The sequence below is a fragment of the Pteropus medius genome, unplaced genomic scaffold (assembly GCF_902729225.1).
Source record: "Pteropus medius unplaced genomic scaffold, Ma_sr-lr_union100, whole genome shotgun sequence".
In the NCBI taxonomy this organism is placed as follows: domain Eukaryota; kingdom Metazoa; phylum Chordata; class Mammalia; order Chiroptera; family Pteropodidae; genus Pteropus; species Pteropus medius.
Window position 1 is genome coordinate 8,007,876 of NW_024344371.1, and position 20,156 is coordinate 8,028,031.

Genomic DNA, 20,156 nt, shown 5'->3' on the forward strand with positions numbered 1-20,156 from the left:
TGACTTCGAATTTAGACCAGAATTACTGTTGATCAACATAAATCTTTTAAAAATGTAAAATAATCATGCCTATTAAATACAGGTAACAGCTGTATTTAACATGTGCTGCTGCAGCAAGCACAACAGTTGTTAAAGAAATGTTATAAGAACTGCTCGAAATTGTTAAATTATATTCAAAATGAAACACTGAACATGATACTGGATAGTAGGATAGTTATCAATCCACTATATGTAGATGGATGTATTAAAGAAGATCAAAGTTCTCCAATAGAGAGTGTAGTGGATTATACTGAGGATGCCGTCCTAACACGAGGGCTTGAAAGTATTAAAGAAGGGTTCTGAACTCACTTGAAGTGTCTGAAAATATTTTTTCTTAGGATAGATCCACTGCTGTCACTGTGGTCTCACATTGTCCTGACGACCAGGAGCCACCGAAGGGTGAATTATTTCCTCTTTATATTAACTGATAACTTATTAACTCAACTTAAAATAGCATTAATGTTATAAAACAAACCAACTTGCTTTTCTTAAATTATCTTGAACATCAAAATTTTTTTGAGTATGTTATGGTAGGTAGCGAAGATGTCATAAACAGTTATGGTAAACTCCTGTCTTATGACTAAGAAGTCAACAGAAATTGAAATGTATGTTTTCCTAATGAGAACTGATAGGACCAAACTACAAAGGATAACGAATAAATGGTGAAATAAAATGGAGCTAGTAAACTCAGAGAGCATGAATGTAAAATTAAAGAAAGATAAGTGAGATATCAGAAAAGTGTATCAACCTGTCTATGTATATACACATTTTCTTCTAAAGGAGAAGTCTTAAGTGGTGGGGATAGAAGAGAGCATTAAAGAAGGAAAATGTGGAGCATAATGGTTAAAGAGCAGGTATAAATCACTGGAAGAGAAAAGGATCATCAAGAATCAAGTAGACTGTGGATAATGTAAAAAACAAAAAACAAAAAACAACCCCCCCCGCCAAGACTTTCATGGGACTTTTCTCCCTTTCACATAATTCAGTTAAGTTATAAGATTTGAATAACAGAGTTGAGAGGTACTGAAATACTGTAGGAAGTTAGGTTTTAAAGCCATGCAAGCTAAGGTTTGAATCTGTCTGTGTCTTTGGGCAATTACTTAACCTTCCAACTCCTGTTTCCTCTTGTGTAAAATGGAATAACACTGCCTACTCATAGGATAGTTAAAGGGTAAAAATCAGATAAAATAGGTACAGTACTTAGAATAAAATTGGTTTCTATCATCTTTCTTCCTCTCATTTATTTTCTTTCTAACTCCAAGGATATAAATTTTAAAGACTCTAATACACTTTCTCACTAACAATTATCTTATACCAACAAAGACATTAGGGAAATAACACAAATTTCAAATATTATTTGAGATTAACATCATTAAGTGTGGAGAAACTGGCTTGCTCAAAATATAACTTTCGATGAGTTTTCTATTATGTTGACTTGAGGCAGTCCCTCAAATATTTATTCCATGTATGAAAACAAATGATACAGCTACTATAAATTAGTTCATCCTTTAATAGGTAACAACTCTACTTTTTATTTTGTTTTACACAGGAAAATCATATAAGACAACCAAAAGAGAAAAAAAAAACAGGCTTAAGTGTTAGACTTAAATACCAGCACTAGAATCATGTGAAGAAAACAACAAGCAATTATAACCCAATAGTCACAAAAGATTGATGAACTATCACTGGCAAACAATTTCATATAACATTTTTACTTTCGATTTTATTATTTCAACTGGTAATCACCAGTACTTACCAGCTGATGCAGCAAGGACATCTTTACAAAGTTTTAACCAAAAAGAAAGTTTATCCACTGCCATAGATGTGAGCATGTGATTTAAAGTCTCTCTGATATCACGGCACAATCTTTGATCTGTCTCTTTGTCTAGTAAGGTCAGTAATGCCCCTTCAAGGCCCACTTCTCTGATGTTAGCATCTGACAAGAAGAAAATCGATGATCTAAGTAATACAGAAAACAAAACTGCCATATGAGAAGCACACACATTATTCAGCAGTTATTAAAATATTATGTGGCAGTATATTTTAAAGAATTAGTCCAAATACTGTGCCTTAACCTACTAAGGTCTACTTTTGTTCAGTTAATTTGGTAGTATTCATGAAACTATACAGTTATTTATTATGCAATGTCATTGAAAAATGTCTTTACTGAGACGTAGTAATGTTTTCCTTAAGTTAGATAAACATTTTAAGCCAATTAGTATTCAATATTTAAAATTTTTTATAATGTTTTTGGTATCGTTATTTTATTTTCTCTCTAAATTTAATTTCAAATAAATAATCATAATTAAACTTTCCTTATTCTAATAAGGAAAAGGCTTTGAATTTATTAACATGAGGGTAAAACTCAGAAAACAATCATTGTATGGAGAACAGTTTTTAATTACTACAATAAGCTATTAAGGAACTAAAGAACAGTACTGAATTAATATAAATTACTACACAATATTCTCATTGCAAACTAATAAAGCATCTCAAGGTGAAATAGAAGCCTTGATCTAGCATCTATTTCCCGTAATTCTGGAAACGCTTTCTATTTCCCATAATTCTGGAAATGCTTAAAGAACATATACATTTTTTCTTGAAGATCTAACTCGTCTAGCATTTATGAAAGCATTTATTTTCTAAAGATTATGCTACTATAAGATATTTTAATAGAGGAATTATCTATTAAAGATCAAAAGGAGGTAGTAGGAATGTTAATGATTAGGGGCCTAAAGAGACAGAACAACCAATGTGAGTCATGACTGGATCCTACATTTGCGTAGGGATGAGGGGAACAGGAGTCACGAAGGACATTTTTTTTTTTTGGTAACGGGGAAATTTGTGTGAGGATTGCACATTCTATGATGTTACTAAATCACTGTTAATTTTATTACATGTGGAAATGATGTGTGGTTATGTAGGAGAATGTCCTTCTTAGAAAATGCAAACTGAAGTATTTAGGGGTGAATTGTTATGATGCTTGCAGCCTGCTTTGAGATGGTTTGGCAAAAGGCTGTGTGTGTGTTATGTATGGAGAGAGAGAGGGAGGGAGAGAGGGATGGAAAATAAGAGGGAGGGAGAGAAGGGAATGAGATAAAATCAGTGTCATAAAGATATTAGGTAGGTGAATCTATGTGTTCAATGAACATTTTTCAACTTTTCCATGTGTTTGCAAAGTGACAAAATTTAAAAGGAATTATATATGAGTTCTTTACTATAATTTTACTCATAAAGCTATTTCAATAATTCTAGGAGCATGTACCAGAATATTTACACAATCAAAGCCTATAGCAACATATATAGATAATTTCAGTGGTGAATATAAATCAAAGGTCATCTTGGGGAGACTATCTCATATGGTTAGAAGATTAAAATTTCTCTGGTTAAGGTAAATAATCACAGAATAGTTTTCAAATGAGTTCTGCAACCTGTTTGATGATGACTAGCATAACAATTCAGCAATTTTGAATAAATCAAGTGAGAGCAAAAGTTTTAATATAACAACAAAATTGTAACTGAAAAAGCACAGTATGACAGTAAAACGCATTACAGGTCTGATAGCTTTAAATACTGAAAAGCTTTAAGTCTGAGACCTAAAAGTGTGACAGTACTTTGGAAACTATATACATAAAAGTGTAAGATATTATCTTTACTATTTTTGTAGGCTATTTAAATTTATATGCATGTTTGGATTACTCATATAATTATAAAATGAAAGGATATATACTTAAATCTTACTGGCAAAGAAATCCTTATTCAGCTCTGAAACACAGAAGAAGGGACATAAAAACCCTTTAACTCGAAGCAGATTCATATATGGTGAATTTTACTAAATGAGATTCTGGAGAAAGGAAGGCACATATGATAAATTACTTAAGGGCTAAATCCAATTTCAATTGACTACTGTGGAAAAAAACTTGCCCTAAACCTAATGGTTCTCAAACTTCAGTACATATCAACAGAGGGATTGTAAAAACATAGGTTAACAGACTGCTGGGCTATATTCACAGATTTTTGGTTTAGCAGATTTGGCGTGGCATCCAACAGTTTGCATTTATGACAAATTCCCAGGTAAGATGGCTGATGCTGGTTTGGGGGTCTAAGTTTGAGAACCACCATTCTAAACTAGTAACAAACATCACTGGTTGGAAGGATAATTTTTAGCAATTATCTTTTATAGAAGGTTTAAGACATATTAAATTTTAAATTGTTTTAAAAACTCATGTTTATATGGAAGATTTAAGATTAAAACAATCATTTGAGCTGAAGATAATGTTGATAAAAAGAATTACCTGAAGTCAACTCTTCTCTACTATCCTTAGCAAGCATAACAGCATGTTCTGAAACTTCAGCTGCTTCTCTCTGCACAAGCTGACGTAAACAAGCCAGTACTGCTCTTCTCAATAACAGATAAGGACTACAAAGATTCACCTGAAAAATACCATTTGGGGATTGAAAAAGCTGAAATTCTTGGTGGCACTCAGTAAATCTAATAGATATTCAGTGGACCCCTCTTAATTCTATCCAGCCCGTTACTGGGCTAGATGGAACTTATTAAATACACAGAAATGAAAATTATTCTAGTATATATTTTTTTACTATATAACTTAGAAATAGCTTAAGGAGTAATACATGTACTTAATTATACAATGTTCATAAACAAATCCAAGCAAAAGCCTCTTAATAGTTAAAAGACACAAAATTTATGAGTAAAAATAATTGAGAGATAAAATACAAGTGAGAAAGAATTTATTTGCCGTTTATAGATTTGTGCTCATGCAATGTTATAATGTTTTACGATTCTGTAAGTAGAAATTTATATAAATCTATATAAGTAATATAACATGCTGGTTAAAATGAAGGCTCTGGAATCAAACTGTGTTAGTTTGAGTCCCAGATCCACCACTTACTAACTGTGTGACCTTGGGCAAATTATTTAATCTCTTTGTGCCTTAGTTTCCTCATTTGTAAAATGTAGATAACACTACTCCATCTCACAAGACTGTTGTGAAGTTAACACAAAGAAACATGCAAAAGTGCTTAGAGCTCAATACCTAGCCAACAGTAAATGCTCAACAAATGATAGATATTTTTAATCCAAGTCTCTATCAATAGTATTTTATTCAGATGCCATATAGGGTAAATAAATGCATTTTCAAATAAAGGCAGAAAGTTTTACTTAGAAAACATATTCACCAAAAATGCTCTCTATAGACAAACATTATAGATAGCAAAATGTACATATATGTAGGTCTATATATAGATATGTATATATCTTAGAGATATAAAATACTTCTGCTCAGAATGACAGACTCAATATATATTGTTTACTTAGAAGTGTTTAAACGGTGTAAATCTCAATAGGATGTATAAATGATATGATTGGTGACATACCTTAAATGAGCAATTAAAACAAGTCAAAGATTTCTGGATACAAATTCTTACTCAGTGATTTCATAAGTAGAATAAAGTCTAGAGTTTTTAAAATTTATTTTGTTTAATTATGAAGGTAAAGACCAATTTGATGTGGTTTATAACAATGAATGTGCCTTATGATAGTGATTTTCCAAGCACAATTTGAGAAATGTAACGGCATAATTCTTATAATGATCTTTAGAGCTGATGTGTGGGAAAAAGAGGATTGAAGTAGGTGAGTTTGTTGAAAAGGACAGTCTAAACTCTCAGAAAGAGTAGGTGGTGGAAGCTGGCTTTTTGATAAATACATGCAAAGAGAGCTAAATCCTAAATTTTATCAGAAGCCAAGGGACAGAAAAAGTGTGTAAATATATCATCAGTGAAACATACAAATAGGAACTGCTTTATAAATATGTTCTATTATACCCTCAAGCCATATCATGAACTCAAAAGTGGAAAGAGAGGAATGCTGTTCACGTAGTCTCAAGGTAACATCATTCTAGTCAGGTTTAAGAACTCTGTTGTTAGAAACCAGTACACAGGATAACAAAGAAGTTAACATGTAAAAACATTAAGTTTATTCATGCCCAAGATTATGAATATATTTAACAATGACAAAAAAAGCAGTCTACAGGATGATCTTAATGAAAAGTTAAAGAATCTGCTAGTTATTTAAATTGAAGATTTACAAGCATATAATACAAGGCAGGTGCAGCATTATTTAGGCTGGTCAATGTTTTAGAAAAAGCATGCTTAAAAGTGCTCGTCATTTGGCAGAAAAAAGACTGAAGGCTGTCATACAAAGCAAAATGGGATGTTTAATATCGCCATGTCATTCTCCAGCATTTAAAATGGGAAAGAGAAATAGAGTGCATTTAGGCAAACAAACCAAGCAGGCAAAATACAGAAATTAAATAATAACAATTCCTTTCTGAAATGAATATATTAAATCAAAATAATGCAAAATTAAGTGCAAAGAATGCACCAGCTGGAGAAGGTTAGAGAAGATTTATTTACACAGGTATCAAATAAACATCATGTAACATGCTTCACATACTAGACTGCATTAATGGTTAAACTGAGATGCAGAGGAAAATAAGAATAGCTACAACCAAAAAAATGACACAAAGAAACAGCACTGCAAACCTCAAAAAAAGTTAGGAATTGAGGGTCAGGGACCTACCAACACAGAATTATCCAATAAGATCTCCTGCACAAAAACAAATGACAGACTGGTCACAAAAAAAACAAAAGATAAAATACTAGGATGACTTTAACAGTTGGCTAAGCATTGAAATATAAATGGAGAGAACTATCAGTAAATTGGCTTAGCTTCAGCTTTAAAAATATGCCATAAATATTTCATTTTCCAACTTAAAATATGAGTTGAGCTAAGATCTTGAAAATAGTCAACTCAAGATGTAAAGATATAAAATACAGAATAATTTAAAAATGTACATGTGTGTAATTAGGTTTTTCTTTGGAATCTTTCTTAAACTTCAGTAACAAAACCAGATCAAGCAGTCATGAGAGGAGTGATCTGGACTGCATTCACATGGACAGGTGTCCAGCAAGGATAGTTTATCTCATCACAAGTTAATTATAGACTTTTTTTTTTACTCTTGGAAGCCAAGTTTTAAAACCGAGAGTACTCAGACTTGCTAGTGTAGTTAAGGCCAAGTACAGAATAGAAGTTAAATAGCATGCAGTTAGAAGAAAGCCCTTTCCAGTAAGGTTCTTTCCTAATGATGAAATGTATTCTGAATATTCAGGGAGCTTCGATTAATATGAAAACTCTTCATTCTAAATAATTAAATTATTTGTAGAAAAGAAAATCTGATCATGATGTTGTTAAATAGCAAAACAAAGCAATTTTCTTACTAAAGGGACTACTTTAAAATATAAATTCAATCTAATAAATTTAGAAAAGCGTTAATAACCAAAATATTAAGACATAAAATTAACACACTGTAGCAAGAGCAATTTTTGAATATGATTTCTGTATAAGAAAAAATCATTTTACAGCTTAAATGTTATGAGTAATGTAAATAAAATTTAACTGTTACTTCCAATTTTCTTAATTGCTCTGAATGTACCCAAAAGAAAAATCTGATAATAGTCTCTGTTCTTCTTTACATGATGTAACCTTTGTTATCTAGGAAAAGAAAATAGTTACAAATTTGATTAGATCTAAACCACTATGAGTTATTAGTCTTGTTCTTTTTTCTTAATAAACTTTACTTGTTAAATGAAATCATGTAAAGTTAAAAAAGAAATTTTACAAGGCTATTAGTGGAAATTTCCTACTACAATTCAACAAGAAAATATGGCAGTATTGTTATATTTAAATGGAGAGTGAAAGTTAGACTAACTTGCAAAGGAATGGCTATTTTTCAATAACTGGTTTTGGAATGGTTCTTCGAATATAAAGAGTAATATTCCCAGGAAAGGTCATTTAGTAAAGGTAAAATCCTTTTGCAGTAAATGTTATTTTCTCTAATACATGTTTACTTTAGATAGGAAACAAAGTTTCTAACAGAATTCAGTCACATCCTCTTTTTAAGAATCTTATATATATAATTATGACTATCAAAATCTATACAAAGATAATATATGTTTAAATTATTTATTAACAAAATAAAAACAACTACTACTTACTGAGTGGTTATAAATGGCTGGGACCTGTGCCTTACAGGTGGCATCTTGTGTAATCTTTTTGTGTTACAGACAAGGTAGCTAAGGCTGAATGAGGTTCTGAGACTTCCCTAACGCCATCTAACTAGGAGGTGGCAGAGCTGAGGTAAGAGCCATGCGCAACTACAAAGTCAGTATGAAAAAATGAAATGAGGACTGGACAAGGAGTTCAAAAATCTGGATTTTAGACTTAGAGCTTCCATTACTTCTTCCAACTATTTGATTTTTTTTCTTTCTCAGTTTATCATTTTTTTGAGAAGACTGGTTAATGATGTTTGAGGTTCTTTCAAGGTCTAAAATACTGCATATTTTGCCTCAAGCTTGAAAATGAAAGATCTGTTAAAGTAGCAATTCTGTCATGTTATTAATGGAAGTACTATGAGTATTGCAGGGGGCAGAACAAGTTAAAAAGCAAAGGTGTCAAGTTTTCATTTCAAATATAACAATTTTTGAGGCAAGCCCAGATAGCAACTGGTGATGTTCAAGGTAAATCTTAAAACCACTGACAACTGGGAACCAACTCCTATACTTATTAGACACATTAGGAGAACCAAAATATTGATGCATATGGTGCTAGAATATTAAGGAAAAATGTTATGTGCCCAATGGGATAGAAAGAACTTTATATGTAATAATTTAGAATAGAGAAAAAAGAGGGGAAAAAAGAGAGGAAAAAAGGTGCTCCCACATAAATTTTTCCATGTCCTATAGCATTTATATAACCTGGGACATTAAGCACCCAATATGTTTATTAATAGATAAATATTCAACATATTAAATTCAACATTAATGGGAGAAAAATGAATCAATGTATGAGAGGTTCAAGATGTGATTATATGGAAATTGCCTTCCATTCCCCCAAAAGGACTAGAACTGAGAGAAAATAAGTATTGTACACAGTCTAGAGAATAATTAAAATAAGTCTCTAAGTTTCCAATAAATGAAACTAAGGATTCATGTATAATTTTATACTCACACAGAGACAGCTAACCAGGCTAGACAAGTTGACATGTCGTGGAGCAAACATATGAAGCTGCTGAAGGCAAGATATAGCCTGAGCCTGAACAAGGCAGTCTGGGTTATCTTGCATCACTGCACAACCCAACAGACAGGAAGTCCTTAAGGTAGAAATTGAAGTGCTGTTACCTAAAATGAAAGCAGAAAGCTTTTAACGACTGGCCTATAAAATCATTACTCCTTAAAAATATATTACTGGGTTTAAAATTTTTTTTCCAATTTAAAATTTAAGGATCATCAAGTATATTTTTTCTACAAAAGCAGGGATAATCCAGCTGAGAGATTTTTAGATGATTATTGGTTATTCTTAGTATGAAAGGTTTATGGCAACACAAATTGTTAGGCCAAGAAAAACCTAAAACTCTCTGTAGGTTACACCAAATTTTCATAAAAAGTGGAATTAGAAATTGCTGATAAATTTACCCCTGCTTATTTTAGTTGAGACTTGCTTTCATATACTAATATCATATAATTTGCATTCCAACAGATCAGAATGTCTTGTTTTTGGATATGTCATTTTTTTCTTAAAAAAGATTGAGTGCTTTAAACTATTTCACTTCATGCCTGTCATTTTAATTTTAAGGGTTGTATTTTTAGGACATATCTAACTTTTCTAAATAAGGTGTGTCTTGTCTTTTCAGGTAAGTGAAATCAGATTGAATGGCATTTATTTAACAAATTATATAGAGCATCTACTATGACCAATCAGAAAGGCTTTTCAACTTTTCCCTCACTTGATAGAGGAGAAAACCAAAGTCCAGAGATGTAATACTTTTCTCAAGATCACCTAATTAAGTATTGGTGGAGCTTAAATTTTCTAGTTTCTATGCTTTTTTTCTATTATGTCATCATCTAGGATTCAATTGTACTCTTAACATTCTACCCACATATGTGAATAGTACATTCTACTAAACTGCACTTCAATCATAAGTATTTGAGTAAGTAATAGGAACTGAATTAGTTTTTATGTATACATTTTTAATGTAAAACATCACGAAAACAGCTATGTATACCTTGTAGCTCTGGACCCAATGTAGTAATAAGGGCATTCAAACAGCGACCAAGACTTTGGTGAACTTCAGCATGAGTAGGAGGCACATTTAACAACAACATTATAATTAGAGAAAGGGTAGGTTCCACATGCATGTAATAGAGTGGGCCAGCAGAATCGATTATTAATGATAGAGCATGTAATGCCCAGGTCTGTGAGGACAGGAAAAAAAAAAAAATTTAACATGTGACAGTAGCATTAAGAAACTTAAAACACAATGAATTATTCTTTCAACGAAGCAACTGATAAAAGTAATGGCAAAGTAAAGTACTTTTGTGCTATTACTAACTTGTAAAGAGAAATAACTTTCGAAGTTTCAGAAAACTTTCCTCTTTAAATATCAAGTAAAAGACAACTGAGAGATAATCATTTAATTTAGAATGATACATTTAGGTATATCTCATTACTAAAAATTCCAAGGTAATGTCTGGTTCTTTAGCTAACAACTTGAACTAAATCTTGTTTGTTGAAAAGTGTTTACTGTTTATATAGAAAATAAAAATTCAAATTTTTAAAAGATTCAACAAAATCTTTAACTACACCTAATAAATACAGATAAATCTCTCAAACACAATGTTGAAAGCCAGATATAGAAGAGTACAAACCATATGATTCCACTGATATAAAGTATAAAAGCAGGCAAAACTAACATATGCTGCTGCAAATTAGTACAGTGGTTATCCTTGGTGGGACAGGTAGTAACTAGAAGAGAACATGAGGACAGTGTTTGGGGGTACTGATAATGTTCTGTTTATTGATCTAGGTGCTGGTTACACAGTGTATTCAGTTTGTAGAGTTTATTTAGAGTTAAATACTTATGACAGGTATACTTTTATAAATATATTTATAACATGTATTATATATAAATGTATATTAATATAAAAAAAACCCCAAATGCCTTTGAGCCAGTTATGTTCATTTGTTTATGTATTCTTTATGGCTGTCTTGTTACAATGGCAGAATTGAGCAGTGACAGAGACTGTATGACTGTAAAGCCTACATAACTTACTATCTGACCCTTTATAGAATAAGTTTGCCAACTCTAGTTTAAATAAAATAAGACTGACCATATACTGATAACCTCTGAAGTTGGATGATGGGTATAATAGGTTCTTATAGCATACTCTCTATTTTTATGTATATTTGAACTTTTCACAATAAGTATATAAAAAGTTCTCCTTTTAGGGAGACCTTTAAATGTTATAAAAATGAACTGTGAAGTGAGAGACAGCAGCAATCAAGAAGAGTCAGATTTGATGACACTGGAAGCCATGGAAAGAAACATTTAAATTAATCAACAAAAGTATTCAATACAAAAGTATGTACATTCAGAACAGACTTCTTGAAGAAGAGAAATATAATAAATCGAAGAAAAAGTACTGTACTGAAAGAAGAATGAAAGTATGGAATAGTTTTTAAGTCAACTCGACTGCTAGATGATATGGAGGAGACTTTTAGTAATATGGTAATTCAAAGAATGGAAGCTAATTGTGGATTAGGGATGCTGAAGTTTGACAAGAAGGCAGTTAAACTGGATCTTATAATATTATTAAAAATTTTGGATGATCAGATAGGAATAAAAGGGAGAGAATAGGAAAAATATAAGTGCAGTTATGAGAATGACATGATATGGGAGGAAAGTAGATAGATCATTGATAAAATACCAGTACTTTGGGGTAATAACAGAAGGTTCCTGGGTCAGCTGATGGGACTTGAATGAGAAACTGATTTAAGGAACAATAAGCCATTTCCTTAGCTTTTCAGTAGGGAAACAGAAAGATGAAAGTCAGGAAAACAAATCTGGTTTATATCTAGGGAGAGCTGAAAAGAAAAGATCCTAAAAAGAAAGTGACCAGGTAGGAGGCTACTATAGTAATTAAGGATACACATGGAAACAGAGATAAGGGGACTAAAAGGGCAGGGAGAGCAACAATCATTTAAGATTTGATTAAAATATCAGGAGAATGATGATTTGACAGAAATGGGTAAGATAAGTACAACAACATGGTAAAGTGGTTAGGAACACAGATTTATAAGCTTTTCAGCTATGAGCAAGTTACTTAGCTTCTGTAAGCCTCAGTTTTCTTTCTGTATTTTGGGAATATACACTCTAGGTTAACGTGAAGATTAAACATGTTAACATGTTTAGAGGAATGTAATACAATGCCTGGTATGTATTAAGCTCTCTAAAATTTAGATGTTATTAAGATGGAAAGGAGATTCATTCTCAGAAAAAGACACTGAACTTGACTTTAAACCATGTGTGAAGTAAAGATAGTGAGATTTCAATTTTAAAAATCCATCATGGTTAAAATGGCTTTGATATTTATTATGAGGAGGGGATTGTTTATAAATTACTAATGGTCAACAAAAACATAATTTGCATTATCTACAAATCATGAATTTCAAGGAGGGCATCAACATGGGGTACTTACCTGCACATCAGGAGAAGTGCTATCCTGAGACAAAGTATAAAGGATTCCAACACAAGAATTCAAATGTTGAGAACTTATTCCTCCTAAATACCTATGTAGGGATCCCAAAGCCAGTGAGTGTCCTGTTCTGGTAACCACCTCCCTTGCTGATTTCAGTCTGTAATTATGGAAATAAAAATAAATGATAATCATGGAAATAAAACTACACAATTCTGTCACTTACGCAAATTTTTTTGTATGATTAGTTCCAAAATTCAGAAATATATTTACTGTTAACTGATAAAAAACATTCTGAAATAACATGAAAGCTACCTCGAGAAGAAAAACATTTAAAAATGTCTTCACGTTATTAATGATATTTAAGTAAAAACAATTTCAATATCTTTCAGAGATACATGCAAATTTATATGGCAGGCATTATTACTTTATCATTAAATTATATTTTTAAAAAACTCACATTGCTGAGATACTTTAATTCTATACAGAGTTTCAACTAAAGAATTTGATTTTAAAATTAAATATAAGAAAAATTAATATTTATTAGAGGAATTTTCTTATGTGTTATTTGCTAATTTACATCTGGTCCTTTAATACTCCCAATGACCTTGAGATTCATACTATTATCAGTTCCTTTTTACAGATGAGGAAACCAAAAATGATAGCCAACGTAACTCTTACAAAATAACCAATTATTACAAGGGAAGAGTTGGGATTTGAACTGGTTTAGTAATCTGACTCCAGACTTTATTAACCAAATCAGACACACATACTCAATAGACTAGAAGGTCAAAGTGCTTCCTGCATTACTACCACCACTACTAATATAACTTTTCATATATATTTACTTTATATATACATACCATATAAATACCATGAACTTTTATTTGTAGTGATTTTATTTTTAAATATTATCTCATATTTATTATCTCATTTACTTTAATATTCTTAAAGTAGGCAGGGCAGTATAAACAACCTTCTATTTGAAAGAGAAGAAAACTGGCGGAGATGATTAAGTAATCTGTTCAAGGTCACAGAACTAGTAGAAATAAAAATACAATTCATTTCTTGATATGCAGCCTATGGCCTTTTCTCTTTTCCAGTAGATTGTTCTTACTACTTATCATCTATATTTTACATGATAAAACTCCGTAAGCATCTTATTTCCAGAGTCCATTCCACTTATGGCCAATTTTATCACTCATACAGTGATCTTTCTCTTATTATATAAAAACTAAAGCCGAAGTAGTAATAGTTTTATATTCCAAGCCAAGGAGAGTTCTTTATTTTAAAGTATCCATATTTGTTAACTTTTTTCTTAGTTAATTCTCCGAATGAAGTTTCACTAGTTTCAACAAATCAACAAGCTATACCCAGTTTTGACACATAGTCCAGAAATATTAAATGAGAAATTCACTTACTTGTCAAAGCTAACTTGAGCTAATGCAGCAGTGAAAGCTCCATCATCAACCACCTGGGCTAACCTAGCCCACGCCTCTGCAGCTGCACATCTCAAGAGGGGGTTGGGACTTTCTAAGGCTCCCATCACTAATGCTAGAGAAGGTCTTCTCATTTCTTCTGGACCCAAATTTCCCTTGGAGCAAGCCATATACTGAAATACATAAAGAACAATCCAAACTGAAATACATAAAGAACAATCCAAACAATGGTAGTAAATTTTCTTATTCAATTTGGAATGTATATTTTGGTTAACCAAATATTTCCTTACTTGGATTACTATTTAAGAAAAAAAATCAGAACACGAAAAACCACACTGAACAAATAAACATAATTTGATTTTTTTTCACAAATTATTTGAGAATTTTAAACCTCTGGGCAAACAATATGGTGATAATTTATCACTCTAGAATATATGTGCTCAGAAAAATATTAATAGGGATTTCTGTAAAATATATGACCAATGATGTCTATTATATTTTACTTAAAAACAATAAGTCATAAATGCAACAATGAGCCAGATTTGGTCCATAGGCCATAGTCTGCCAATTCCTGGTCTAAGATATTAAGGCTCAGTAGGTTAAAGCATGGCTCCAAGCCAAGATTCTCTGACTAATAAGTTTTATATGGAGAAAAAAAGGGGAATTATAAATCCTAAAACATTTTTGGCAGTATGTTAAGAAAAATGCTCCCCCACCCCACCGCCCCCAAAGTAACAGCCTTTTAAAAACATCTTCCTCCAATCTACTTAGTTGATAATACATTTTTAAAAAAAATGAAATATCTGAATTTTTTAAAAATAGAATTACCTTCAAGAAACTAGAAACTGAAGAAACAACATGTAACTGAACTACTTGTTGACGAGCTCCTTTTGTGTGCTTTATACTGTCCAAAAGCTGTTCAAATATAAGAAGCCTAAAATCAGAAACAGAAAAGATTTAAAAACAAATTCAGCTATTTCAGTAACTATTTTCTAAATAAAAAATACCTCAGAAGTTACTTGCATCAACTTTTTGTTCTTAATAAGAGGACTTATTGGATTCAAATATATTGCTGTCACCTGTAGGTAACGAGAAGCGCAGCCCTTTGAACCCCCAACGATACTTTAAAAATGTACTTGGGATCACACTATATATATCACAATTTTAACTACTACTTTTCTCATTTAACATTACCTCTTTTTTTTTTTTTATTAAGTTTATTGGGGTAACATTGGTTAATACGATTATATAATTTTCAGGTGTACATTATAGTTTGACATCTACGTATTCTTAATATTACCTCTTTCGCACTTTTCAAGTCATTTTAATTCCTCGGTAAGTTTCATGAAGCCAAATTTTATCATAAACATGTACTATGATTTATTCAATCATTCTCCTACTAGTGGAGAGCAATTTTCCAATTTTCAATACTTCTTGCTATGATGAATATACATATTTTTTTTTTGGTCTGGGGTTGAATCTGTCCATTAGTTATTTACACATCTTCTGTGAATTGTTTTTCGTGTCCTTAAAGCACAGAACTTTTCCACCTTTGTGTTGAGATTAAAGATCTGTAACCATGAAATAAATCACCCCTTCTTTTCTACCAATTTCTCCAATGTTTAAAAACATTGTTTCTACACTCTGCACGTCTATGCCCCTTATCTCCCTTTAAATCAGGAAAACTGAAATGTTTATCTTTTTGGTTGTGAACTATCTTGATGGCAGGCAAAGAACCTTACAATTTTTCTTCACCTTTCTAGTGTTTGTGATGGATCACTAAAAATTTTTGGAAAACTACAGTAACTCTAAGTATTCTGTTTACTTAAACACTTATTTCCTTATTCCAAGGTTGATTCTGTTCATAAAAACAGATTTAAAAACTCAGAAAAGTACATGAAAAAAAATTACCTATAATTTTACCATCTAGAAAGAGCCACCATTAACATTTTGGCATCTTGTTCTTTCTCTCCCCGCATGTCGCCCCTTTCAGGCATATGGATATCATTTTTAAAAAGTAGGATCACACTGTACACACTTTATTAATAACTCTTTCTTTAACATTATTCCCATCTTATTAACTATTATGTGAAATAGTTTTAAATAGTTATTATCATTATATACTCTGGCAATATAATAAATATTTTATTTAACCAATTCCTTAGTTTCGGATATTTAGATCATTTCTAATTTTTCTTCATATAAATAACATGATAAGTATTCTACATATAAACATTTTTCTGCCTGTTTTTCAAGGCCATCTTTAAGGCATTTTGTTTCAAGAACATATTTATGACTAAATTGCCTTGTAGGAAGACTATAGAGGTTAAATGTGACAACGAAGAGAAATTAAGGATAACTATATGGTCAGGCTCTGGTGTGTAAAAACCTAAAACATTATTCTATCATATCCTAATCATCTGTTATAATGAAACTATATCATGATGAAGGTACTAAAAATACACAAAAGGTTAGAGCTTGAGGATTTTGTTATACTGTAATTAAATTTGACCTGAATTATTTTCTTGCCCACATTCAAGGGCCAAAGACTGCAGTCAGGACTGACAGACTCCCCAATTTTTTTCTCCAACCTTTATCCCCCAAAACTTGACAGAGATCTCAAAAAAAAAAAAATCAATCTTCAGGAATATGGACGTGACTTATTTTTAGTAATATTGAATTGGTATTCCTAAGTAGTATAAGTTATAACATATAATTATCAGTTTAGAATGAAATTAGGTACTTAAAGTTTTGAATCTAGATGAAATAAAAATACATAGTTAACTGAGTAAACAGAAAAGATACAACATTTGAAAATGATTTATACTTTTAGGGAGAGAATATAATGGTAAAAAATTTTAGTACCAAGAACTATAACTTTGCTTTTCTGCTCCATCAACTCACAATCTATATCATACCACAGCATTTATAGCAGTGATTCTTAATCCTTGCTGCACATCTGAGTCACCTGAGTTTTTTTTTTTAAATTTCAATGCCCAACATAGTAAGCACATCACACTATTAAATCAGAACATATGTTTTTAAAAAGTTGTTAAAACGCGATGTGCCATCAGGAGTGGAACAATCTTCAGGTGAATTAAGTAATTCTTTGTAATTAGGTTCAAAAAATATATTAAGAGTAACCACGAACGACACATGCACCAAGATAAACAAGATTACTTTTCTGTATAAAATATCTTGGCATTCTAGATATTCTAGATATTTCTGTATAAAATATCTTGGCGTTCAAGTTTTTTTTTTTTTTTTTACTTTTAGACTCCTGTAGCCAAAGTAGACAGAATCAACTGATTTAAAGACAACTTAATTTCTAAGTATATAAATAAAATATGAAAAACCTATTTCCAATCTGAGAGCAATCTTATAAGAGTTTCTTTAAGTGTTTAAACAAAATTAATCACAAAAACATCAAAACATTTTGAAATATTCACTTGTTAAATATATATATCTTGATTAAGACCTTCTTCTGTAGAAATGCAAATAGATGGCCAAAAGAAGGTTCTGCCATTTTAAACAAGTATCATCTCTCTGGGATAACAGGATATAAGAAACAATTCTCTTATTTATGTAGTTTCTCTCCTCTGGTCCTCTAACGACACCCACTGGAGATGGCTAATAGTTGCTTATGACCCACATTCTCATCTGGGATCCTGCCAGACTATTTCCCTTAAAAATCTCCAAACTACTACCTACTATTTTTATTCAGTTAGAATCCACACAGATTAAGTTTTGCTTTTACCAGATTTCAACTTCTTAATTAAGACAAGACCTCCCCTCCTTTCAATATTTATTGTTATATTATTTTAATCCAGGTAGGGGGAAAAAAGTCAATATCCTTTAAACAACAGAAATAAGAAGTCATTTCCTTGACACTACAATTGGGCAATAAATATGTAAGGAAAAACTTCTCTAGGAGAGTAGTATAATCAATTTTTTAAAAAGAAAGCTCGTAAGAAGTATATTCTTTTTTATTATTTTTTATCTTAGACCTATCGAAAAGAGTTAGTGAAACCATTTTAGAATATGCTTAATTTAAATCTTTTGCTCATAAGGCTATCCCTGTTTCATTTACTGTAGTTACTGCTATATTAATTCAAATTATTTTAAATTGTATACTATATAAAAAAAGTACAATTACAGACCAGCTAAAATCTCATCCTCTCCATCAATTCTTTTTCGAATATTCCAGACCACTGTGATTTTCCTCTCATGTTTCGGTGCTATAGTATTCATTTATAATTTAGTCATAAGTTGTCTTACATGTCTTATAAAGATAACTTTATAAGTATAGTGTGCACAGGGAGCTATAAGCTACAAAGTAATTTGGGAAAGATGTCTTTTGAAATTAAAGCTATGAAAAGACATCACAAAAATGTGTGTGTGTACCTTAATACTACCATCATTTTAAATGACACGAAGCTATTAAAAAATCAGCATAAATTTTATTTTTCTATCTACTGAAAGTAAATTATCCAAAGACCTGTTTCAGAAATAGGTGGCTGACGAGACTCAAATATTTTTGTGTACCTTCATCAAGGATACCAAGGTATATTCCCTACCTAAATGGTATTCTCTGGAAGATATAATTAGGTAAAGTGATTAAAAAACTATGATCTAGTCAAATGCACTGTTGTTGCTCTAGCATCAGAGAGAAGGGAGAGAAAGAATGAATATGAACGAACGATGATAGTTAATAATTTATAAATTGTTAACCAGCATTTACCTTCCATTTAGTATCTCAGATAAAAATTGAATTTTCTGGATAATAGATATGAGTAATGTTTTTTAATTTCCAAGAAAAGTATTATGGGCAGCTGTCAATTAAGAAACTGTTATTCTCAAAGAGAAATCATTAATAACCTTTGAGTTTTCAAAACCAAAGTTCATTTTGAGTGAACTGAAATCTAACTTAAGACTAACCTCTGGACCTATAATGGCTACATAAAGCCTCCAAAATAAGAAAGCCTGTGAGACCCACTCTAAGCAGAAAACTAGTGTTTTTCTTTGAGACCACAGCTCATAAATCAATGTTGTGTCACTGAGTTTTTCATTTCTATTTTCAGCTAGAAAATAAACTAATTGTGGGTTAAGTATTGTATCCACAATAGTGTCTATCAGCTTTCAGTTTAATTCATGCAGTTTAATCATTAACTTAATTACTTCTTATTAAATATTAGCCAGGTGAATAAAAAACAAGAGCCTTTATCTCACCTTCACCTGTCGACTATAAGAAATCTTTTATATTAATGAGAACTTCTGACAATATTCTTCTTACCCAGCAGTTCTATTATGCATTCATTGAACCAACTACCAATCCAGAAATTATTACATTTTAGTATAAGCAAACTATTTCAGGATAAGTGAACCACTGAAGATGGTTTACCTTTGAGCTTCTCCCACATGAGAACATACAACTCCAAAGAGCTTGACTGCAGAGCTAATAACTGACAGTGTTGGAGGGAGGGGCTTGGGCACGGAATATCCTTCTACATCTTTCTCATAAATAGAATAAGGGTCATACTCGAGACTTCCACAAGCAATACCATTACCAAGCAGGAGCTAAAAGAAAAAAATTATATATAAAGTTTTAAAACCAGTGTTCACAGACTGAACTAATCCAGGAGTTATTGAAAAATGACCATACCTGTTCTTCAATAAATCTATGGTCAGTCTCTTGCAGTAGAGGATTTAATAACAAAAGATCATCCTGATGACAGAGGGGTGGAAGTAAAAATGTGGATGCCACCACCTGTAAATCTGGGGCAGTCAAGTCGGCAGCCAACTCTTTGAGGATAGCACAGAGGTTTCCTGTTGAGCCAGAGAAAAAAGAGCAATCAGCAATTTAGCAATAGCCGTTTTACTGGTTAGAGTATGGGGTTTAATAGGCCCAGAAAGAGTTTTAACCTATCACCGCCAAAAATTATGCATCCTTGAAAAATGTCCTACAAATGACATTTGTGTGCTCCTAGTTGCAAGGCTAAGACTGGATTTTGAAAAAACATCTCGAAGTGTGTGTGTGTGTAAACCTTATGATATTGAATAAATAGT

General features: G+C 31.6%; 1 protein-coding gene across 11 annotated transcripts in view; it reads right to left on the reverse strand.

The window, feature by feature from the left end:
• HEATR5A (HEAT repeat containing 5A) overlaps window positions 1-20,156 on the reverse strand; it is an 88,215-nt gene that overhangs the window by 24,803 nt on the left and 43,256 nt on the right. For 7 of the 11 annotated variants that reach the window (XM_039870493.1, XM_039870484.1, XM_039870492.1 and 4 more), the window contains 11 exons: window positions 19,753-19,916; window positions 19,492-19,667; window positions 14,919-15,024; window positions 14,073-14,263; window positions 12,655-12,811; window positions 10,182-10,371; window positions 9,128-9,297; window positions 6,641-6,667; window positions 4,335-4,473; window positions 3,781-3,804; window positions 1,796-1,975 (listed from right to left, as the gene is read on the reverse strand). In XM_039870493.1, coding sequence (XP_039726427.1) covers window positions 1,796-1,975; window positions 3,781-3,804; window positions 4,335-4,473; window positions 6,641-6,667; window positions 9,128-9,297; window positions 10,182-10,371; window positions 12,655-12,811; window positions 14,073-14,263; window positions 14,919-15,024; window positions 19,492-19,667; window positions 19,753-19,916 — 1,524 coding nt within the window. The remainder of the gene's footprint in view (window positions 1-1,795; window positions 1,976-3,780; window positions 3,805-4,334; window positions 4,474-6,640; window positions 6,668-9,127; window positions 9,298-10,181; window positions 10,372-12,654; window positions 12,812-14,072; window positions 14,264-14,918; window positions 15,025-19,491; window positions 19,668-19,752; window positions 19,917-20,156) is intronic. The other 4 variants (XM_039870490.1, XM_039870489.1, XM_039870488.1 and 1 more) reach the window with 3 other exon arrangements.